This window comes from Bicyclus anynana, chromosome 5 (genome assembly GCF_947172395.1).
Source record: "Bicyclus anynana chromosome 5, ilBicAnyn1.1, whole genome shotgun sequence".
NCBI lineage: Eukaryota > Metazoa > Arthropoda > Insecta > Lepidoptera > Nymphalidae > Bicyclus > Bicyclus anynana.
In genome coordinates this window covers 16,724,149-16,746,479 of record NC_069087.1, presented here as the reverse complement: position 1 = coordinate 16,746,479, position 22,331 = coordinate 16,724,149, and the positions used below count along the sequence as shown (strand labels likewise).

The window sequence follows — 22,331 nt, the reverse complement described above, 5'->3', positions numbered from 1 at the left end:
TCAGGGATCCGTGGCGGCGCCGCAAAAATGACCCTTTAAATCCCTGGAGCTCCAAAAGTAATAATCGCAGATATCCTGTTACTTTATGAAATTGCTTTACTATTATCATACTCCTAATTTTTATACTATTTCAATGACTCTTTCACCATCATCATTACCAGCATCATCATCGTCAATCTCTAAAACTAATACAATAGGTATAAAATAGCTGAATCACAGTACGTAACCATACGCCTCGTGCTTAGAGTGGACTAATTTTTTGGCGCATAATATACCACAGTGCCATAATATTAAAGGAAACTAATTATTAATCAATAGTTTATCTTTCTCCTCGCCTATAAAAGCTGGTAACTACATTACATTTGCACCGGGCATGGGTTTTTCTACATAAATATTTAAAGGAAAGTGCTTATTTTGTGTGGAAAAACCCATGCCCGGCGCAAATGTAATGTACCAGCTTATATCGGCGAGGATGACTATTAGTAAATAAGCCTAAAATACGCACACTATATACTATCTAGTAGCACATAGCGTAACTTAGCGAAAACGATGGGCAAATGTAAGATTTTTAAGCCATTTGAATTGAGTTTGTGGCGCGTATCTTGTATGTAAGTATGTATGTATGTAATATTCTTTATTACATCATATCTTCAGCAGGTTCTATGCAGGTTTCCTCACGATCGAATTCGAACCCACATCCTCCGGAATCCGGAGGCAGAGGTCATATTCACTGGGCTATCACGGCTAAGTACCTACCTACATTAATTTCAACTGAATTCTATTTTTCATAATCAATTTGTACAAGTGGTGTATATCCATGGTGCGATATATTAATTCTGAGTTTAATCCCGGATAACAATAGAAAATCATTTTTGTGTTTTTTTATTGTTTTTCTCAACTGTTAATATTTTAAAAGTTCAGAAAGGATTCAGACCAAAGAATATATACTCAAAGAAGAAGTGAATCTACATACACGAAAACGTTGGACATTGCAGCGACATTATTTCCGCATACGAAATATTTTTGAATCAAAGTCAGCGGCGATTAAGGTTAATTGAGATTTTTGATTTTAAGGTTTTTTCACAGAGGTTTAATAAAACACTTACATACTTTTAGAATAGTTGAAGAAATCAATTAAGAAAAACAAAATCAAAATGTTTTTTGGATGTTACCCGGGATTGAACTTTGGATTATTACATTGGACCTTGGGTATACACCATAGTTAAAATGACTGTTTAAAACTCGTACTTGAGATTAATGTACTTACTGACTGTTATAGATGCAAAACCGCTGGCCACTGAGTATTTAGAAGTACGTGTTTAATATAATTAAAACTAATAACTAAAAATAAAAATAATAGTAATACTCAGCACTCGTTTTATCAAGTACCTATGACTCATCTATAATAATAATTTGGAACATTTTTCTAACTAAAATACCTTCTAATTTATTTCCGCAAACAACACATGCATAATCTCTTAAGTCCAAAAGTCTTTGTACTGAGTTTTGACCCCTTGGTTCAGACGTTCAGACCTATTAATCTGTGGTTCAGACGTCATATCATAATTATCATTCCCATATACTTACTCTACTCTTTGATTATCATATTAATCTGTGGTTCAAACTGTGTTTCTGTTTGACATCTGTGGTTACCCTTAATCACTCCTGAGTAAATAATATGTTCCTTGACCTTAATTTACTCTTTGTCTGTGGTTCAGACTTCAGCGCCAGCCGGTCGATTGTATTTACGCACATTGACAATTTGATTTGACATTTATTATTTAATTGAGGTAAAGTAAATGCAGTGGTAAATATTAAAGATAGTGTTACAAAAACATAATGAGTGATTTATTGGACGACGATCTGGAACTCCGTATTGGTACGCTGCAGCTCTCTACGGACAATGTCCCTGCGAACTCCGAAAGCCGACAAGACCAAACTTCTGGTAATGCCAGAAATACGCATGTAAATGTCCCTTCTTCAGTGCTTTCGGGAGCTGATTCCTTGACTTCATCTTCGTCTTCTTTTGCTGGTAAAAATAACAACAGCTAACATTTCACAATTCATTATTAATAAACGGTTGATGCGGTGCATGACTGCAGTGATTCTGCAACAGATCTATCTTGTCCCTGGTTTTACATAACTACCCTTATAAGCTACATAAGCTTTCTCAATATATTCTTGCTTATAATATTTAGAGCCTTTATACTTAATATGTGGTCTCCTACATTAATTAATTACTTGGGTAATAGTTTAAATTCAATTTATCTTTTTTTATTATTCTGTGTAAGTTTATAAAAATTGGGAAACTATCTACTAATTAGTAAGCATACAAAACATTGCATAATCTAATCGACACTAATTCATTAGTAGGTTCCAAACCAATTAGCTTTCGTGTGTATATTGTTTATTATTATGTATTTGGGTTCCTACATAGTTACTAGTTTATCTGTGCTAATATTCGAAAGAGGACAGATTTGATTGTTTGCATTGAATAGGCTCTGAAACTACTGAACTAATTAAAAAAAACATTTCACTGTTGGAAAATTAATGTTAATTTTTTGGCTATATATTTTATCCCCATGATATTGTGCAGCATCTTTTTTCAAATGTAACTTGTTGAACATTTAAAGCATTACATTCATAGAAATAATCTAAACACTGCTATTTTAGACTGCCATTATGGTTCACATTATTTTAATTGATCTAAACTTTCAACTGCAGTTTTATCTTCATTATTTACATTTAACTGTACAGTTTTATCTAATTAAAATTTAATTACAAAAATTGTAAAGTTTTCAGTTTGCCTAAAAATTAAAATTTAAAATTAGTTCTATTGTATAGCTAAAACTGCAGGTCTGTCATTCGCATAAGATGTTAAAGATCTAACATGTCATTGATAATTGTTTGAAGGTCAATGGAATATTGTAGTTCAATGATTAATATATGCTTATCTATTGACTCAACTTAATTTATAGATATATCTGCTATCTTTTATTACTTACACCTACATTTAAGTCATAAACTGCTATTTGTTGCAACTTTAAAATTTAGCTTTAAAATGTTTTCAGACCCACGGAAAACTACAACTTGTTTTTATAGGTTAATAGGTTTAAATAATGTGCTTTCTTTTAAGCCTGCTCTGATATGTTCTGTGAATCAATTTTGAAGCCAGAACATTTGGATGACTCCTTAGTTGTGTTTTGTATTTTTCAGTGACACTGTCAATCTCTTCATTGACAGTTTTCACCTTTAGTTGCTCGTGAATCTCGTCATTCTTTATGAACCACGGAACACCACAGATCCTTCTCAGAATTAAGTTTTGGGTCCTTTGCAGGATGGATATGTTAGAGTTGCTGGGACTTCCCCATAGCTCGATGCCATACATCCAGACCGGCTTCAATAGTACCTTATATAGCAAGAGTATATATAACTAGAACATATGTAAGATAATTTTCATGCAGCAAAATTAGTGTTCTCATGGGACAATAATTTTCAAGCTAGTTCTGATTGCCTCTGTGGCGGTGTGCATGGTGGATTTACGACACAGAGATCCTGGGTTCGATCACCGACTGGACTGAGGTTTTCTTTATTGGTCCAGGTCTGGGTAGTGGGTGACTTCAGCCACGGCTTGCTACCACCCTACTGGCAAAGATGTACTGTCAAGCAATTTAGCGTTATGGTACATTGTTTTAAAGGGGATTTTCATCATACTCTTAACAAGTTAGCCTGCTTGCATCTTAGATTGCATCATCACTTACCATCAGGTGAGATTGTAGTCAAGGGCAAACTTATAGAGAATAAAAAAAAATACTCTTACAATTTTTTGTCTTTATTTCTTCTGACCTAATATAAACCCTAGTCAGTGGTGTGCACTTCATAAATGCAAAAATGCTCTATCTAACCATAAACCATAAGGTAGTTTATTGCACACTGAGAACTTATTACAAACTTGTATTGGAAAGGAATTTGTATATTTAGTGCCTACCCTGATGAAGAGCCTTGTGCTCGCCACTGGCGTAATATGGTATTTAAATTAAAAATTTAACCCTTCACCTTTTCCAAAACTAGATGCTAGAGCAGATGGCGCAGTGTCAAATGCTCAGCAACCTGGTACAGGTGAAGAGCCGGTCCAGACTGTGTACCCAAGGTACGATGTGCCATTCAACCGGGAGAACATCAAGGACTTCTTCACATTCCGCAGAGGTGTGGTGGAGAATGCCATACAGGAGTGCATTACAGCGCTACTGTTCCCTGAGGATGGGGAGTATTTGGGCTCCTGGTTGTTGACAGAGTAAGAAGATTTTGTTACGAAGTGTTACTCGTCAACTCATCATCCACTTGCTTTGCACATAATCATTTTCAACCCATATTCTGACACTGCTGAGCACGAGTCTACCTCTCAGAATAAGAGGGGCTAGGCTAATAGTCCACCACGCTAACCTAATGCGGATCGGTACACTTCACACACACACAGAATTACGAAAAGGTTCTCAGGTTCAAGTATGTAGGTTTCCTCAAAATCTTTTTCCTACACCGTTTTTGACATGTGATATTTAATTTCTTAAAATGCACAAAACTGAAAATTTGGAGGTGCATGCCCCAAACTGGATACAAACCCACACCCTCCAGAGTCGAAGGCAGGGGTCACATCCACTGGACTATCCGGCTCCCTTTGCATGCATGTCCTCTTTTATACTCCAACCATCTTTTCTTTGGCCTTCCCCTACTCTTGGTGCCTTCCACTTGCAAATTCATAATTTTTCTAATAATACGATTTACATCTCTCTGCAATACATGTCCATACCAAGCTGACATTTTACTTCCCAATTTTCGCAACTAGCTTAGCATAGTTTTATAATAACTGTGGGCCTACAATGTTAATCATTTACAACCCATATTTGGTTCACTGTTGAGCACGAGTCTCATCTCATAATGAGAGGGGTTAAAATAATAAATTTAAAAAAAAAAATTGTACTGTTTTCGTACTTACTTCAGTAGTCTGCCCTAGAATACATTAGTATTGGAGGAGATAGTGGTCATATTTTAAAGAATTTTTCTAAAATATGCTACTATAAGTATGAAATGTCTTTCAAATTAATGAATGATATTTTAATAAGAAGACATATTAATTTATCATTAATTAACAAACGTATTTGCATAATATTTTGATTATTTTTGGCTCTCATGGCTATGTTTTATTTTATCAACTATTAATAAAAAATAATAATAAATTAATTATTATTCTATGTAAATGTTACAGACCAAAATAATATGAATTTATAAAACACAGCTAATTAAAACTCCCGTGATAAAATGTCGGAGTTTGACCGTCTAGTTTCTAAATCATACGGGGCCCTTAGTCATGAGCGGTAGGTTGAATTCTAAAACTAACATGTCTTATTTTTTCCAATTTTCAGAATCACATTGTGGGATAATGAGAAGGAAAGGATTGTTCTGCTGACGTCTCGACTAGTCATGACTATAAAATATGATTTTATAGCAATGAAGCAATTGGACTTCAAAAAGACATATCTAGATGACCTGGACACCATAGTTATAGGAGAGCTAGTCTACCCACCATCATCATTAGTCCCGTAAGATTTGATTTTTTCACTAATCATTTATTAATTAAATTCCAAAGTTTTGGATTTCAATTATTACATTATTAGAAAATTCGTTTTATTGCTGTAACAAAATCAGTGTTTAATTTTCTTTTATCTGTATTTTCTATTGTCTTACACCCTCCTGTTATCTTATTTATTTTTATGAAAAAGATATTTGGATTATTCATAAAACTGAATATTAATCAGAATAGAAAGAAAGAAAGAAAGAAAATAAATTTATTCAGATTCAAAAGTTACAGACAGTATCTTACCTTACCCTAATGACATCATGTCAGCTTGTTACCCTTAAAAAGAAAGGGTGTACATCTCAGCATATGCCGTGTACTACATACAAGTAATAATACACAGCGCTGATTTTCAGCTGAGACCTATGTGTGTGTGAATATTCTTTATTACTGACTTTGCAAAGAAGAGGTTTTGTGTTTTATATTCATGTTAGTAGGGGCATCAATACATCCCCAATGTTTAAAAATCTTCAATGAAGCACTGATATTGATACAGGAATGTGAAGGTAGTCTAGTTTTGGGTCTATCTTTAAGCTGATGATGATAACGATGATAATGATAATGAGAATGATAATGATAATGATTGTAGACGCCTAAACGGCATCGCGACAGGCGTGACGACGGTCGTGAAGGACTGCGTCATAGACCGGCTGTGCAGGCGGCCGAGCGAGGCCGACGAAGCGAAATTGTTCGATCCCAAGTATTTTGAACCTAGGTACTTTCAGTTGCTGTAGACGCTAGTATTGTTGTGTTCTCACTGTTGTCCACACACTCATGCCCTGGTGTCTCTATTCTATACATCAACATAACGCTCCTGGCATGTGCATATAATATGAACAGCATTAGCTAACAACTTTCAGTAGTAGAACTTCACTAGTAGAGCTTTTAGTGACAGATCTCGGTGGGGTCTCTATTTTTCCGCAAAAATCTATTTTCAAAGGGTTTTCAATCACCATTAGGTGGGCCATTTGCTTGTAGTCTAAAACTATGAGTTTTCCATGAATGCAATTTTTGTGCTCAACTCATAATGAGATATGTATTTATATAACTCGGAAAATTAACAATGGATTAGAAAAACACACTAGTGCCATAATTAGTAATTGTATAAAACATTTTCAAGGTAAGTTAAGTCAAATTGTAGAATAAAGTCATTCAGATGTCGTACAGGGAATATTACTGGCACCCATACTTAATCCTACCACTAAAGGTGTTGTTCATTTTGATGGAAAGGTTGCTGGTCAACACAGTGGTAATTGAAATAAAGTTCTGTGTCTCAAATTTAAAGGCTTTATTTCATCAGCCATTAATTTAGCTGGAATGAAGTATTTTGTGTCACTAAAACACATAATCTATCTTAAATTTGTCTATATGATCGCATCAAATCAGTCTATCCCTTTGGAAGCTGTGATGCCATAGACGCACAAACACAGGTTATACTTCCATATTCGTTATATGAATAATGATTAAAACCTCAATGATCAAGTAAAGTAGACCTAATCACTGCTGTTTAAAATTCACTTTACTTTGAAGAAATTTATATTTATAAATAGCTAGAGTTAAAGTTTTGTGCATCCGATTCTACAATACAGTTACTATTAATATAATATAAGAGACTCCCCCATCCAAAATTTGGTTTGTTAGCTTGAAATCTAACTCATCCAGGCAGTAGGCAGTCTGTCGGTGTCCACCAGAGCGGAGCTAGGGGGCGTATCGGAAAAAAGGACTAATACGGAGCGGAGTGATTGCATACTGTGATCATCTACCAGAGCGAGGGTGGGGAGCGGAGTTGCAGACTATGTTAAATAAATAATTGTTACATTTAATTTATTTAACCCCACTCCGTTTCCCCGCTCCGCTTACCGGTTTTAAATGAATTTTTAAACTAGCTCGTAAATCCCTGTCACTTAAGATGAGCGGAGATTTTGTGCAATACTATTGGTTGAAAATTCTCCGTTTCTCGGCTCCGCTGCCTCGCTCCGCTTCGGTGGACTGGCAGCCTTAGCACTGCATCTGTAATTGCAAGTAAATTAGCGCATTGTTTTACTAGAGAGCCATGTACCATACTATTAGGTTTTCCTTACAATAACTTAAAAAACTCGCATTTTTTGTTGAATATCAGCTTATGAAATTATTTTGAAATTCATCGATCATATTTACCTCTATTTAATAATTAAGTTTTAAATCATTGCTTAAATTACTGATACCTTGTCAGGTCTGAAACTGTACCAACCAACTTTGTCAATAAAGTCAAACTTGCTAGTTAAATTTATTGTTAAGGCATACAAAGTCAAAAAGAAAATTTTTAATTTCATATTTCCATTTCCATTTTCACTCTGTATGATTTAAAGTTTATTTGAAAGCTATAGTGTGCTTTTTGACGTTTATTATTACTGCATGATTACTTTACGCATGTTATAATTACTTCTAAGAAAACTATACTCGGCTTAAGAAGCTTATAAAAAATATCATGAATATGCATGCTAATAAATTAAAACTATTGTATCTTTTCGACATGTTAATAATTATAGTTTAATACTTTGACTAATACTATAAATGAGTTTGTTAGATTATTTGTTACCACTCCACCAACTGTTATATTATACTAGCTGACGCCGCGCGGTTTCACCCGCGTGGTTCCCGTTCCTGTAAGAATACGGGGACAATATATAGCCTATAGTCTGCCTCGATAAATGGGCTATCTAACACTCAAAGGATTTTTCAAATCGGACCAATAGTTCCTGAGATTAGCGCGTTCAAACAAACTCTTCAGCTTTATAATATTAGTATCGATACACATCAGGATCTTTTACTCGAAAAAAAATTGTATTTCCGATAGATAGAACTATTTAATTACTTTCAGAAAATATTTAACAGAAACTGCATAAATGCGAAACGGGAGAATATAGTTTGAATATAGACAAAGTAGACAAAAGTGGACTCAAATGGTTCGTGTTAAGATATCTTGAGCGCTGTCAGCCGTTCTCTCTAAATTGGCTGACGCACTTTCGTGCGTCTCGATCCATTCTGCTATAGTGCGGTGCCATCGACCACATAATGGCAAGTGAAATCGTAGTTAAATGTCTTGCTACTTACCTACTTATATATTTGACTATACTTTTTTTAAAAAAGAATACTTGTCATATCTTTTAAACGTGACCAATACTCCAATTAGTCGGAAAAGACTATCTCAGGAGTGGGTATAACAATAGACCAGCGGGCAGGGATCGAACCACCACCTCTCGGTGATGAGTCCGGCCCCTCGACCACTGAGCTATTGAGGCTTAAACTAATATCAAGAATAGGTAAAGTTTGTGAGGTTTCAGAGAGTTATCTCTAAATCAACTAAACCGATTTTGAAAATTCTTTGAACATTAGACAGCCATGTTATTTGGGATTGGGGGTGTCATAGGCTATATTTTATGCCTTTATTTCGGCAAACGGCAACTATGAAGATGAAATCGTGGGAGTGTGCTAGTCGTTAAATAAAAAGATATCTATCGATCTTTACCTAAGGAGTTATCAACTTTCTGGATAGCATTTATGGTTGTATTTATCAGAAATACTTACAATGATATTATGAGATAATTTATTATATGATTATAAGTATTTCAAAGCGTTATTGGAAATAAATCATACTTCTCCACAGTTAAGACACTCTTTTGGAAGCCCATAGGTTCGATACTCGTAAATCCACCTACAAGTGTATTGGACATTCATACCCACTTCCGATTTTCGTTAACAAAAGGAATGCCAAAATCTCTTACCTACTGTTTTTTCAAATTACTGTCTAAAAAATTATGAGTATATTAAAGTTCATGAAGTCACGATGCAAGTGAAACTAAGGGCACCGCTATACCACACTAGCTGAAACCGCGCGGTTTTACCCGCGGTTTCCGCAGGAATACGGGTATAATATAAATAGCCTATGGCATTCCTCGATAAATGGGCTATCTAACACTGAAAGATTTTTTTAAATCGGACCAGTAGTTCCTGAGATTAGCGCGTTCAACCAAACACATTGTTCAGCTTTATAATAATAGTTTAGATTTTAGAGTAAAACGTACCTACGTGAGAGTTACTCGTTAGGGTGACGTTGTCACTAAAATTTAAGGGATTTTCGTAGATAATAAGATACACATAAATTATTCATTGATAATTATGTACTTCCGCAAATCAACGCCTGTTTCTATTCAGTACGTATTGCTAATCTGATCACTGGTTGAAGGGAACGTAACCTGCGCGGTGTCCGCCTCATGTGGAACAAGGGCGAGGCGCTGCCGCTCAAGACGGTCTGGAATCCGTTCAGTCAAGACGTGCCGTTCATCACCTTCGCATCGCATCCCATTTATTGGCATAAAGGTACGAGTATCGATTATCTTTCACAGTTAAGGCGAGCTGCATAGCTGCAGTTTTAACAAATGCATTCTTCTATAAACAGAGCAACAAATCTCATGCCAATTAATTAATTAATTTAAGCCTCATGTAGCTATAACTACACTGCATTCTACCAAACAACAATAATTTTGCTTGGCGGCAAATAACAGCGACAGTACTTCGAACACAAAACCTCTAACACTCCCCAAAAAGCGTTTTACCTAAATCTTCTTCCTGTAACATCAACATTGTAAAATCTTCTTTATTTTCCGCTAAGCGATATAATTCTGCGGCACTCACGATCCTCGTCCACTCTGATGTCCCTCAACCAAGACTTCTTGCTACTACAAATGCCTCTTCTGCTGGAAACTTTTCCCAACAAGAGTACCTACTTCCCAACTTTTTTCCAACTGTAGTAGTTCGTATATTTCGTGTCTTAGCACGTTCTACAGATAAACAACTTCTCCCTTTTTGACAGTCTGTAATAGTACACGCTTCTGATTGAAGCGTTTGAAGTAGTTGAAGAACTTTTACATTGGTGACTTTATGCGTCTAGCTAATGGCCAAATATGCGTCTAAATTCTCACTTCTCGAAAGCTTCTAAACCTTTGTATATATAAAAACTACATAATAATCTTATTTTATTTGATTTACAGACGGCGGAGTAGACGAAAGATCTACCTACGATATGGAGTTATTCGCTGAGAAGCTGCAAAGGGCGGTGGAGACTGCGCCCTCCGCTTGCTGCATCCACCATTCGCCCATCGTCATACAGAGTTACGTCGGCCTCACATCGCTATTACACAACAAGACTAGCATGGGATTCTTCAAGGTCAGAGGAAAGTTTAGCTTTTAGTCTGTACAAATGAAATTATGTCTCGGAATCCCACTTCTGATGTGGATTGATTATTCTTTATCTATATTGTCTATATTGTAATTGAATTTCTAGTATAGGTAAATTATTTTAACCTGGCGCTTACACACATAAATGAAATGAATTATTGTGTCGGAATCCCACTTCTGATGTGGAAGATTGATTTATTCATATACTGTAATTGAATTTTTAGTATAGGTATATTATTTTATCCTGGTGCCTACACATATTCACTCAATACGTTTGTTTATTGTCTATGATTAAGCGATAGACTACTGGCACTGAAAATGTTTTTTTTTTAATGTTATTTAACGGCTTTTCATGGTAAGTCTTTCTAAGAGATAGACTTAAAACAATATCTGCCTGACTTGCTCATAACCTTGTCTAAGTGCGACACTTAGACAAGGTTATGAGCAAGTATAAGCAAATAAAATTATAAGAATTAAGAAACGTAGACGTCCTATTATGTCAGCCATTGACGGTTTATTATTCTCACGTTTCTGCAGCGCAAACGGCAGCGAAGACGTTGCATAAGTCGAGCCGTCATGCACGCAGTGACCAATACACGATCAGTTATAGTCGTGGGTGCTGCAGAAACGTGAGAATGATTGATCGTCAATGGCGTGCATTAAATACATGCAGTGTGACCTCTTTTGCGTTTATTCATAGTCAACAGAAGCACGATGTGTGAATATTTGAAGGCAATGGTTTAAATAGTATGCATAATAAAACAAACTGATTTGATTCCTCTTGCTCTGTCAGCTATAATTGGATGGTCTATATTCTATATAAATGGGCTATTTGTTCAGCACTATCATGGAAATCTCAAAATTTCTGGTCTGGAAGAACTTGCTATAACAATAATAACGGCTTTGCACATTTCTGTGTATGTAGTAGGTATATTATTTTAAGAATAAATAAATAAATTTTAATAACAAAGCATGGCATCTCACTCCAAACTGCGGAGATCACTGTCGATATAGAATGTCGAGTGCGGAAAATTTCGCAATAATTGCGTAATTACGCAAAAAGCCTATATTAATTTTTTATACGTCTCCAGATCTTATCGAATGTAAGAAGTGATGTATTTTTAAATTACAATTCAGTCTCTTACATGTCACGTTATTATTGAATCATGGAGGCGTGATCACGCGCACTCGTCATTTCTGTCATCGATCGTATATCGTTAGATGGGCCTCAAAGCGTCGCGGAATTGTCATTGGTTTCGCACATTGTGTATGTCATAACTCGTAACACATTTATCTTTATTCATGTTGTGGCTTGTGTTTTTACACTTCCAAAATGAACACGAAGGCATAATTAAGGGATTATCTTAATAGATAAAAAAAAACAGTAAATGTTTTTTTAAGTCCACGTCCATTCACAGCATGCGCTTATTACGTACTAAGATAAGATGTGAGTGCACGTCTTAGGGTAATGACATCAAATTGTGCGTTCTTTAGTATGGAGGGGCCCATCTAACGATTTATAGTGATGGTTTCTGTTACCTTCTTATTAAGATTTCTGTGAGTACTATTTATGCCATTTTGGAACGCTCTAGTCAGAGGTGAACATCCATCGATGTGTTTTTTTTATGTACATTTTCTGCGATACCGGAAAGCACAGCAGATATGCATTGTTAAATTAGTTAGATCGATACAGAAGGAGGAGTGTGGCATAGAAAGCTGTTTACCAACAAACTGTTGCCTAGCAAACAGAAGACAGATGATAATTTATAAACATGTTTCTGTTTTGCTAACGCTCTTTTAGTTGCATACTGAAACGCATCTGTCTATGTAACTTACCATTACAACTAAAGCCAAATCGTCTTCGGAAAATAGAACATCTATAGTTCGAAATATGTTTGTAAATTGTGTTGTGTGCTTGCCGCGTACTACCAACATAAATTGGCTGTGAAAATAAAAACAATGGTTTCTTGTTAACAACTTACTATAACACTACTAGTACCAATTGAATAGTAGTAGGTGTTACTTTTCGGAAGTATACCTATTTGTATTATTAATAAAGCTATTCTCTGCAAAAAAAGTATGAATCCTAACCAATTCCGATAGTTATTAAATTGTTTTGTACTAGGATTTGGAATGAGATACTTAGTAGATTTCGTAAACAACCTCGTAGATGTTTACATTGCCGAGAAAAAGTGGACCCTATGTCCCTAATAATACCATCTTTTTAAACTTATTTCGTATTGTCTTTCCTAACAATATCATCTTTTTAAACTTATTTCGTGGTTGTTCATTATGAATGTTATTTAAACGGGTACATACCACGATAAATATAATATCGATAATACCGACAGTAAAAATCTCGTCGTGTTATCGTGGTATGTACCCGTTTAAATAACATTCATAATATCATCTTTGTTAGTTAGTTGGAGTGAAAAATAAAGTATTTTGAATGTACAAAAAAAATTGCTTGAATTTTTCATTAAAATATTTTAACGTTCATAGTTTCGTGATAGTTAGATATAATAATAAATGTAGGATAGGTAACTAAACTGTTGTAATGGGGTACTGCCCCATTAGGGATACATTTAAGGTTATTTTTGCATTTACCTCAAATTTTGCATGTGGTCATAATTATACCTATATAGTTGAATGACTTGGGGGCCTAAAATAAATTAGTTAAGAGTAACTTGTGCAATGAACAATATAATACATGGTGTGCCTGTAATGACTAGACCTTCGTAGTTTTTGTAAAAGTAAATCTTGTCAGTTTATTCACTTACCATATACAGGAAGAAAATTTTTTTAGTGCGGATATTTTTATATTTTGTACATAAACAAAATTTAATGATCACGTATTTTTTCTTTTTTTTTTAACTCAAAAATAACAAAATTATCGTTAGCTAAAGTTATTTACTTTTGAACAGAATTTTAGGGTCACCCTATTGTGCGTTTATTTTATTTTCGTTTGATACCTAAAGAACGTCACCAGATCACTTTTAAGCTGAATATATCTTGTTTAGTAATAATATGTACATTATTTTGTTATTTTAGAGACATAAATTAAAAAAAAAATTACATAAAATGTATCGAACTGTTTGTAGATTTATATTCTATTAATGATACAGAACCACGAAAAAAAATATCCACACTAAAGACCGAATCACCCTGTATAAGTACCTACGGTAGGTACAACTATGTTTTTTGGACCTTTGGGAGGTAGCATGTTTCAAGGGTCCTGTACAAGTTTACAGCGTAATCTTAATTTATATATGTCGGAGAAACGGGTTTGACATCAGAAGCGGTTGTAAAGAGTAAAACATAATTATTGAATGAAAATCTGTCAGGTCTAGCAATTCCAACTAAGATTCTTACCAATACCCTGAGTATCAGAGAATGGCACTGAGTGGAGTCACGCACTTGTGAACGTTGTGTGTAGGGTTAAAGACGTCTTTGATGGTTAACTGTCCTTTTTAACCCTTTTCCACTCAAGTCACTAACGCCTAACCCTTAACAACCCATAAAGGATTATTATTTATTATCCAACAAAAGGTGTGGACGGATCGAATGCCACGACAAGAATGAGCTAAACTAGCTAGACACTCGGTCCACCACTACTCTCCCCCTACGGCTCATGACGACACAAGCCGACCGATTAAATAACTCGCGCCGACATATATATTTTAATATTTTTTGCCGTTTTTAAAAATATTGGTACAGAACCTTTCATGCGCGGGTCCGACTCGCACTCGGCCGGTTATTATAAAATAACAAAGGTCCTGCCAATACAGGCTCTTAAATTAATTAAGTTAGAGGTTTTGTTTACCCTATGGTAAGTATCTATAATAAAAAAAATCATTTTGAATTAATTCATATATATTTTGAATGAATTCATTTTGACATTTTGAATTAATTCATTTTGACATTTTGAATTAGTTTCTAGGTTTTCTGTTGGTTGTTCTAATTTATTAAATAAGATTTAGGTGCGTTCGTGTTATTCGTCTTTGCTTTAGTGGAATCGCGCCCTTACAATGGTGTTCTTTGATTTGTGATAACTGTAAGATATAGGGAATTGTATTATATTTGTCTTTATGTAGTATAAGAGCTAAAAATTAATTCACGTTTTCAACAACCTCAAAACTTACAGTTTTACAAACCATTGTGTGTTTTGAGGCTAGCTCCTATACCATGACAATATAAATCTTAATTATGTACAAAATTAAATTGTTAGTGTAATTTATTTGTTCAATATTTTAACTGTTGTCTAAATTCGCATATAATATATCTGTTGTTGTATTTATTAATAATAAATATTTGAATATTGCAAAATGTAAATAATGTGTTTTTCTATCCATTATATTAGCAGGTAATAATAATAATGCTCTTTGAATTGTTAAATTTCTTTGAAAGCAATATAAAAAAATATTTCGTTATAGTATACCTAAGGGGAAAAGACTATGGGAAAGGGTAGACGGAAGAGAGGGAGAGGCACGTGATCATAATTGGAAGATCAACGTTGAGGATATATGGAAATGTTTTATGGTCCGATGAGACCGTTCCTAACGAGCTTACCTTACAATAAATGAATGTTGAAGGAGTCTTATGTCTGTTCTCATATACTCAAAATATCTAGCGCTCTCTATCTACCATTATTATATTATGATCTTATTCAAAAAATAATGATATATTTAGTGTTTGAATAAGATCATAATAATATACTCAGAGGCACAATTATCCGCTCACTTTTGTATAGGCGACGCATTTTAAAGTGGGCGGGTAATTGTGCCTATGAGTATATAATGTGTGTTTTCAAACCGCAACGTAAAAAGAGGTGTCTAGGTTTGTGTGTGTCTTTGTAGCTTCTAAACTAATGGGGCTATTATGATTTTATTGTTGACGTGATTAAAATGGTTATTAGCTATATATGATGAAGATCTGATAAGCCAATCCAAATATGGGGGCTATTACGGGAAAAAGAATTTCAGACTAAAACGTATAAGTAAATCGTTATTCTAGCTGCTTATATTAGCCACTCAGAAATGTCGGGTTTCTCTAAAGTTCTTTATATAATTTCCTAAAATTCAATGATTTGTCTTTTATAGCTGTTCTAAGAATTTGTAAACCCCGATGACGCGCGAAATTATTTCATCACGTTAGCAAGTATTTGTTTAGGTATTTTAATTATTCATTAAGTTATAGATAATTAGGTATTTCAATATTCAATGTGAACAATAAATATTTATTGTAAATATATTCTTTTACATTAAAAACAGCGCCTGACAATTTAAACTGTAATGTAGTGTATTTTAATACTAGGTACTTGTTTTAGCTTACTATAAAACTAAGTCGCTTCTCACCGTCTATACGCTCATATCTTTTAAACTACACAACGGACTTTATGCAGTTTTCATCATTAGATAGAGCGAATTCAAGAGGAAGTTCTATATGTAAATATATAGTTAAACATTGTCTTCTATAAGGACGACGTTGGGGACATTTACTATTGAATAAAATTCTAATAAATTTGGTCTATACTGCAGTAGTTAGGTACGACGTTAAAATCGAATTGCGATACCTATAGGTACTTGTCGAATAACGATATAATTTATATTCTAAATAAACCAATGTCAATAAACGCTATATATTACAACACAAACCCCTGACGAACCCAAAGATTACGTCACTATTTTCTCAGCATTATGATAATAATCTATACAATCATGTCATCCTAACTTGTTGGTCCCGTAGTTTTTGTGGTTTAGAAACACGAGGGCCAGGTTCCTGACTTGGGCTATGAGATACTGAGGTCAGCTTTAATTTTGGAAAAAAAATCACTTAAAATTGTCAGCCCGGAGTTAAGAAGTTGATGGTGTTACACCACCGTGTTCCGGAGAGCACGTTGAGCCGTCGTTTCCGGTCATTATCTATCAGTGATTCCCAAAGTGGTCTATATCGACCTCTAGAGGTCTACGTCAACGGAAAGAAAATTTGGGGGCCCATGAAATGAAACAGGGGGTCCACGATCGTGGATCTCAACACATACACTGATAGTACATATTTACTTACATCATACTATCCTAGAATATCAAACCATATACATTATTTATAAAAGTACCTATGAAGTAAAAAAAAAACATTTTAAATGTTTATAAAATTGTGTAAGTTGTAGGATGTTGGTATTCGCTTTATGGTCGCAATACATTTTGAACTTGTAAAAACCTGAGAAAAGAACCTTTACTTTAAGTTTTTAACACTAAACTTCACTACAGTTAGAAATTTACAATAAATCAATATCAGGTAAGTAGGGGGTCTACCAAACACGGAAAAACATGGCAAGGGGTCTACGACACAAAAAAGTTTGGGGAACTCCGATCTATATCATCTGATAGTCATAGTGATATATCTGATAGTAATGAATATCACCCTCATCTCGCCAACCCGCATAGTGGTGGTTCCATATACCCTTTTATAAAAATAGGGGCCTGGCCTTGTAATGGGCTGATATCACCGGCAATGTTCAAAGCTAATAAATACCCATTGTTTTTATAATAACAGGACAAACCCAAAATGATTAAGTGTTGTGTTTAGTTGACATGACATAATCAATTCCGTATATTAATGAATGAGTTATCATATTACTAGGTATTCTGATGTTTTTGTCGGTCTGTATCTACGCGTCAAAAAGTATTAAACGCATCATATTGCGGTTGTAAAGGGCTTGTAAAGCTTGGCACAGCTTAAATCAGCACTGTTTATTTTTTGCAATGAACGGCTAAATGCTGAGCTATAAACCCTTTTTGGACACTAAAAAATGTATTTTGGCGATCATTGAAACTTAGAACAATGAATATTGAGGATACCAAGGGGATGGACGGTGACAGTAGATACCTACATATACAAAATAATCAATTATTTTGAAAAAAATATATGGTCATGGCGACGTCCCGTTTATTTAAAGACACTGTTAGGCGTTTAGTATAATCGCAGCAACCACATCGCCTGATGTCGTCAGTCCACCTGATGAGGGGTCGACCAACACTGCGCTTTCTTGTGCGGGGTCGCCATTCCAGCACCTGGGGATCCTAACCCCAGTCCAATGTATTATGCGGTTTTTACAGGTAAATAACAGTTAACTTGGACCTGGGGCAACATTAAGGTTTTGTCTTTAAAATTAAACTTACCAACCTATAGGAGAAATACCTACATAGTTATTCTAAATAAAATATTTATAACAAGAAAATTTAACCGACTTCAAAATCACAAAAATAAACTAAAAAAACAAAAAATAACATCGTATTTGCTACCTTCTGATCACTATGGCTTGGCACCGCCTTGAATTTTTGATTTTGAAAATTGATTGATAAGTGACGTATTAATTAAAGCCGTTTCTGAAAGAACTGTTATTAATTCCTAAAAGTTTATGATTTAATCAGCTTTAGTTAATGCATCGCTGTGTTGGCACCGCCTTTAAAGTGATCCGAAGGTAGCACATAAGATGATATTTTTCGCTTTTTAGTTTATTTTTGTGATTTTTGTGGTTCAAGTTTATGTTAAAAAAAAATTTTTTTCCTGTTTTTAGTGTGTCCCAGCATTTAATTTTCATAAAAATGGCCTGTAATGTGAAATTTAAATATTCCTTTATTTTCAAATTTTCGTAAATTTCGTTTCGGAAATTTCGTTATTTTCATTTTAACACAAAATTACTGAACCGATTTTCATGAAAATTAAATATGACCAATCTGGAAGTATTCTCTTTCAAACAAACAAAAAAAAATGGTTAAGAATTGATGAAGTTATGCAGTAACAAACATTTCTCTCAACTCCTTTTTTTGAAGTCGGTTAAAAATCAAATGTTACGCGGATTACTACAATACCTATCAACTAATCAGTGACGCGGGTAAAATCGCACAGACCGGACATCCGATGTGATAATGATTTTCAATTTTTAAAATTGGATGACTCAAAATAGTCATTATTATCTATACTATTATTATTAATACGAGTAAAGAGGTAAAGTATATGTTGTACGGGGTAATTTCTTGATCTGGTATTGAACCGATTTTGAAAATTCTTTTACCAGTAGAAAGCTATGTTATTTGTGAGTGTCAACGGGAACTACGCGGGGTGTCGGCCAGTTACATTCAAGCTAAAAGTAGGTATCTATAGCTTGGCAACTTCGTTCGTAACACTCCTGATTGTCCGCGCCCGGGGGGCGTGTAGCGATAAATGAATGCACCTCACTTCTCCGCACGCACGATTTCACACCCGCGCAGTCTTTCCCCCCGTCGCCCGCCCGCAACTTGCCAGACTAGCAGCGCGGACACGGAGCGGCTACGTATCTTACGTAGCGCCGTAGCTTGTACGTAGACGACGATTTTTTGTTCGTCGTTCGTTATCAACCCATATACGGCTCACTGCTGTGCTCGAGTCTCCTCTCAGAATGAGAGGGGTTAGGCCAATAGTCCACCATGCTGGCCTAAAGCGAATTATCAGACTTCACACACGCAGAGAATTGAGAAATTCTCTGGTGTACAGGTTTCCTCACGATGTTTTCCTTCACCGTTTGAGACACGTGATATTTAATTTCTTAAAATGTTTTCCAACTGAAAAGTTGGAGATGCATGCCCTAGACCGGATTCGAACCCACACCCTCCGGCATCGGAGGCAGAGGTCATATTCACTGGGCTATCACTGCTCTCAACGTTTTTGTTACGTATCCTAAAATTGTGTATTCTTTATGACGTCAATAAGGTGCGGTAGACCCCTACGCGCAGGTCATACAAAGATCAAGACGTCTGAAGCGACTTCGGGTGAGTGGAAGGCGCGGAGACGTTGCCCTGCGGCCTGCCCCAGCGCCCCTGCGTTACGGGAGATACCTAAAATCTTGTATTGCGCGACTAAACTCACGATAATCGGAATGCCTCGAGACGATACGTAGCCGTTCCGTGTCCACCCACACGACCCACTATAGGGCCAGACCTCTCGGCGGTCTACATTATAGGCATTGACCTTTTATTAAAAATTATCTCTTATCAGGAAATCGGTAATTATAGGAGAGGATATTATGGAGCTTTGACCGACCACGCTGGTCCTATACCGGTTGGCGGGCTTAAAGTGATGTTAAATTATTTTACGACCACTATCAGATGTTAATAATAATGACCGTTGATTTGTATGAAGTAGTTTAATTACCGTCTACCTACAATATATTTATTTTAATATGATTATAATAATGCTAATCATTAATGTATATATTAATTGTAGTAATTGATAATAAGTTATGTTATACTTAGTACATGTTTCAATAATGTTGATTACGATCTACTTTTGACCATTATGCGTTCTCTTAACATATCTCCTTCAGTCATTGACTGGTTTCATAGTTACTTGCATGGACGCCAGCAGCGTATACGAGTTGAAGATTCACACTCCGACTGGTGTTCAGTGAGTGCTGGTGTACCACAAGGTGGCGTGTTGTCTCCTCTCTTGTTTTCAATTTTTATTAGTACAATAACTCTAAATTTATCTTCTTTCTACCACTTGTACGCTGATGACCTTCAATTGTATGCCCAAGCTAAAATAGAAGACTTACCCCTTAAAATTAATTCAATGAATAAAGATTTACAGGGAATTGTTGAGTGGGGTAGATCTTATGGTCTGCAAGTAAATGCTTCTAAAACACAGGTCATCATTATAGGCAGTCACAAACAAATTGCCCGTATTAACTGGACAACACTTCCTTTTGTTGTTTTTGATGGAGTTCAACTACCATTTAGCGATACAGTACGAAATCTAGGTGTTGTATTTGATAAATATCTCTCCTGGGTCCCTCAGGTTAGCGAAGTGAGCAGGAAGATGTTTGCAGCAGTACATTCTTTGCGACGTCTCAGTAACTTCCTGCCTATACCTACTAAAATTACGTTGGCTCAATCTCTCCTTTTACCAATTCTTGATTATGCTGATACTTGCTATCTAGATTTAACTATTGAGCAATTTAATAAACTTGAGCGTATTCAAAATCTCTGCATTCGGTTCATATTTGGACTTCGAAAATATGACCACATTTCTGAATTTCGGACTAAGCTCAAGTGGCTTCCGATTCGTCTTCGCAGGAATACTCATATTCTGTCTCTTTTATACTCTGTTCTTTTCCATCACTATACTCCTTTTTATCTGAAAGAACGGTTTGAGTTTCTTAGTGATACTCACTGTCGTTCACTCCGTTCTGACGATAACCTTATCTTAAAAATTCCCACTCATAGTACTTCTTTTTTCTCTAGATCCTTTGCTGTCGAATCCGTAAGGCTGTGGAACTCTCTCCCTCCTGATATCAGACGTGCGAAATCTTTACCGATATTCAAGGGGCTCATTGGTAAACATTACTTTCCACCTTAAATTTTGTATTTTTTTTTTTTTTTTTAATAATTATCGTCATGGTTTGTTGTGTTTATGACATGTTTATATATATATTTTTTTACATGTTTATACATTTATATTTATTATATATCTATATTTATATATATACTCGTATACGTATGTATAAATATTGTAAATATACAATTTGTATTATATGGTATATGTATCGTATTGTATATTATATATGTTGATATTTCTTAGTATTTTGTTACATAAGTATTTAACTATTTTCTTTTTTATGCGTTATTTTCTTTTATATATTACCTCTGTACACCCTAGCCTATATCTTTATAATTTTTATTATTAGTTTCTTCGTTAGGTTGCCTGGAAGAGATCGCTTTTTAGCGATAAGGCCGCCTATTGTGCATTTTTCTTTCTTTCCATTATTTTTCTGTATCGTATGTTTCTGTGTGGTGTACAATAAAGTATATTTTCATTTCATTTCATTTCATTTCATTTCATTTCATTTCATTTCATTTCATTTACATGGTTACGTATGTAAATAAATTGCAATAGTCATGTTTTTCTATGAATTTGAGATAGCTTCCGCTGAAACATTGGAAAATCCTTATCGTTCATCTTCCCGCGGGAGATTCCTATTTTAATCATAGTTTTAAAATTATCATAAGTGACGTAACTAATTGACGGCCTCCGTGGCGCAGTGGTATGCGCGGTGGATTTACAAGACGGAGGTCCTGGGTTCAATCCCCAGCTGGGCAGATTGAGATTTTCTTAATTGGTCCAGGACTGGCTGGTGGGAGGCTTCGGCCGTGGCTAGTTACCACCCTACCGGCAATGACGTACCGCCAAGCGATTTAGCGTTCCGGTACGATGTCGTGTAGAAACCGAAAAGGGGCGTGGATTTTCAAACAAGTTAACCTCCTCCTCCTAACAAGTTAGCCCGCTTCCATCTTAGACTGCATCATCACTTACCATCAGGTGTGATTGCAGTCAAGGGCTACATTAAATAACCTGCATGTTATAAAACTCTACCGAGGTTCAGAGGTGCGATTTCCAATTCGGGAATTTGGGGTTTTATTTTTATTGGATCAAGGCGTGCAGGTTAATT

At 35.3% G+C, this 22,331-nt stretch overlaps 1 protein-coding gene across 5 annotated transcripts; it reads left to right on the top strand.

Annotated features, from left to right (window-relative positions):
* The first annotated feature begins 1,728 nt into the window (after positions 1-1,728).
* Positions 1,729-15,184, top strand: LOC112043976 (tumor protein p63-regulated gene 1-like protein). 5 transcript variants are annotated; one of them, XM_024079686.2, is made up of 6 exons: positions 1,729-2,032; positions 4,072-4,294; positions 5,421-5,597; positions 6,222-6,332; positions 9,858-9,991; positions 10,663-15,184. In XM_024079686.2, the coding sequence occupies exons 1-6, from the start codon at positions 1,840-1,842 to the stop codon at positions 10,860-10,862; spliced, it is 1,038 nt and encodes a 345-aa protein (XP_023935454.1). In that variant the 5' UTR covers positions 1,729-1,839; the 3' UTR covers positions 10,863-15,184. The 5 variants fall into 5 exon arrangements, with proteins under 5 accessions (XP_023935454.1, XP_023935463.1, XP_023935447.1 ...); XM_024079695.2 differs by having other exon boundaries at positions 1,730-2,032; positions 6,222-6,320; XM_024079679.2 differs by having other exon boundaries at positions 1,730-2,032; positions 6,222-6,347.
* Positions 15,185-22,331: the final 7,147 nt, after the last annotated feature.

Excerpts from the sequence above, each read along its gene's own strand:
- LOC112043976 (XM_024079679.2), top strand. The coding sequence starts at position 1,840 with ATGAGTGATTTATTGGACGACGATCTGGAACTCCGTATTGGTACGCTG. Across the intron at positions 2,033-4,071 it reads ATCTTCGTCTTCTTTTGCTG|ATGCTAGAGCAGATGGCGCA; the intron begins GTAAAAATAACA and ends TTCCAAAACTAG. Across the intron at positions 6,348-9,857 it reads CCCAAGTATTTTGAACCTAG|GGAACGTAACCTGCGCGGTG; the intron begins GTACTTTCAGTT and ends CACTGGTTGAAG.